Source organism: Stegastes partitus, unplaced genomic scaffold (genome assembly GCF_000690725.1).
Source record: "Stegastes partitus isolate 25-593 unplaced genomic scaffold, Stegastes_partitus-1.0.2 Scaffold837, whole genome shotgun sequence".
Lineage (NCBI taxonomy): Eukaryota > Metazoa > Chordata > Actinopteri > Pomacentridae > Stegastes > Stegastes partitus.
The window spans coordinates 307,926-310,369 of record NW_007578568.1 but is presented as its reverse complement, the minus strand read 5'-3'; the positions used below and the strand labels follow the sequence as shown (position 1 = coordinate 310,369).

The following is a 2,444-nucleotide window of genomic DNA, read 5'->3' as shown; positions in this document are numbered from 1 at the left end:
GAGTCAGAAAGACGACGAGTTTAGTTGAACTGCAGCGGTTCTGTCCAGAGGAGTCAGAGATGGACCAGAAGCTGGTGGACAGACCCAGAAGAACCCGACTGAGGAGAACATGGACGTGTAACCAGATATTAACATTTCTGTTTGTTTATTTATGATCCAGCAGGTTTTCATGTTTCCAGAAGACCTTTAGTAGATCTATGACAAAGCCAGAATGCAGGATTGTTTTTGCGTCAAAGATTCATGTTTCAGTGGTTCCATCAGAGAAGGTTAGAGGAGTCACTGGAAACTAAAGACGGTCGTCATAAACATGGACTGTACACGTGTGCGTCATCTTGTGTTCACAGCCGTGTCTGTTGTATAGCTGATATGTGTGTTTCTACATGTATGACCCGGCAGAGAGCAGCAGGAGTCGTCCTCCCTCAGACTGCAGCTGCAGGAGCTCCACAGAGACAGAGACCGACTGCAGCAGCTGGAGGCTCAGACGCACCGACGGTAACCTGTTCTCCTGGGTTCTCCTGGGTTCTCCTGGGTTCTGCTGGGTTCTGCTGCTCTGGGTTCTCCTGTGTTCCCCTGGGTTCTGCTGCTCTGGGTTCTTCTATGTTCTCCTGGGTTCTGCTGCTCTGTGTTCTCTGCTGTACATCTGTTACCTGGGTCTATTTCAGAGTGGAGGCGGAGCAGTTGGAGAACGTCCAGCTGTCAGAGAGAGAAGCTCTGCAGAGAACAGAGATCCACAGTCTGAAGGTCAGAACAGCTTCTGCTGTACTTTACTGACTCTGAGCTTCAGAAAACAACTGAGTCTCTCCACCTGTGTGTCTGTCTGTCCACCTGCAGGGGGCGTTAGAGAGAGAGCAGCTGGACAAGCAGAGGGCAGAAGAAGAAACTGCTGATGCCAGAGATGCACTCCACAAGGCACAGATCAATCCAGGATTTACACCACAGACTGTATAACAGATGGACGTAGCAACCATGTCGTTACCCGTTGGTTTCTGCTCTGAGAACATGAAGCCAGGGTTTTGCTACTTCCTGGTTGACATCTTGGATTTTTGGAGCAAGTGACGCAATAATCGTCAGAAGGGGGCGGAGCCATAGGAGCAGCGATTGGTCAGACGGATTGAGAGGCGGGCCCTCTCTGCCCGTCCACATTTACCGCCTTCTGCTCGCTTCGTCTGTATGGTCGCTGCCGACTGTCAATCAAGCCAGCCACGCCCCTTGCCCCGCAAAATGTTGATGATTTATTTAAAATTCAGTATTGATTTATTTTCAGATTGGCCACCTGATCTCTGAATCTGACCATGAAAACTAATAAGAAATAAATCCTGAGCTGTAGGAATGCAGTATTTGGTGATCTGTGATCACTTCTTCTCCAGTTCCAGTCTATGGGAGCCAGGGCTTTGTGGAGCCAGCAGCTAGTGGACGTAGTGATGCTGCAGGTTTTTGACACTTCCGGGTCGGCTTCATGTTTCAGGGCCGGTTGCTACGTCCATCTTTTATACAGTCTATGATTTACACCCATTAATCCTGCATTTAAACCCTTTAATTTAACATTTTAAACCATTTAGTCCTGATTTTAAATCCTTTATTTCTGAATTCTGATTGTTTAACCCTGAATTGAAACCGTTTCATTCTGAACCTAAACCCTTAATCCTCAGTGTGTTTGTGGTTCTTGGTTGTCCTCAGTCCAGAGAGGCTGTGTTGCGCCTCTCATCCTCGGAGAGTTTGTTGAGACGGGAGGTGGAAGAAGGACGGGACGCTCTGGACAAGATGGCCGCCCTGAACTCAGTTTTGGCCTCAGATAAGAGAGAGCTGAACAAACAGCTGCTGCAGGTACCACAGCTCACCTGACCTCTGAGTGATGCTGCCTGAGCAGGACAGCTTTACTGCATCACATCCGTCTGTTCATGTTTTTTCAGCTGGAAGGTGAGCTGACCGACAGCCAATCACAACTGCAGGCTCTGAGGTCAGAGGTCAGCTCTCTGCAAAGAGTGGTCAAAACCCTCAACATGGACTACAGCCAGCTCAGGTGATTTTACCTGCAACAACACAGAAGAAGGGCCTTTAATAGGAAATATAAACATTTAATCTAGAACACAAACACTTTACTCCTCAATATGATCTCTAAATCCAGAATAAAAATCATTAATCCTAAATAGAAATGTTTAATCCAGAATATAAACCATAATTTTTAATGTAAACATTTAGTCTAAGGTATACAAACTCTAAATGTAAACCCTTTAATCCTGAATGTAAACACTTTAATCCTGAATGTAAACGCCCTAATCCTTAATATTAACGCCTTAATCCTGAATGTAAACCCTTTAGTCCTGAATGTTAATGCCTTAATCCTGAACGTAAACGCCCTAATCCTGAATATATACCCTTTAATCCTGAATGTTAACGCCTTAATCGTGAATGTTAACGCCGTAATCCTGAATGTTAACGCCTTA

At 45.9% G+C, this 2,444-nt stretch overlaps 1 protein-coding gene across 1 annotated transcript in view; it reads left to right on the top strand.

Annotated features, from left to right (window-relative positions):
• LOC103365411 (trichohyalin) overlaps positions 1-2,444 on the top strand; it is a 24,201-nt gene that overhangs the window by 5,540 nt on the left and 16,217 nt on the right. The window contains exons 11-15 of the mRNA XM_008292838.1: positions 397-492; positions 663-741; positions 832-909; positions 1,678-1,824; positions 1,911-2,020. Of these exons, the coding sequence (XP_008291060.1) occupies positions 397-492; positions 663-741; positions 832-909; positions 1,678-1,824; positions 1,911-2,020 (510 nt within the window). The remainder of the gene's footprint in view (positions 1-396; positions 493-662; positions 742-831; positions 910-1,677; positions 1,825-1,910; positions 2,021-2,444) is intronic.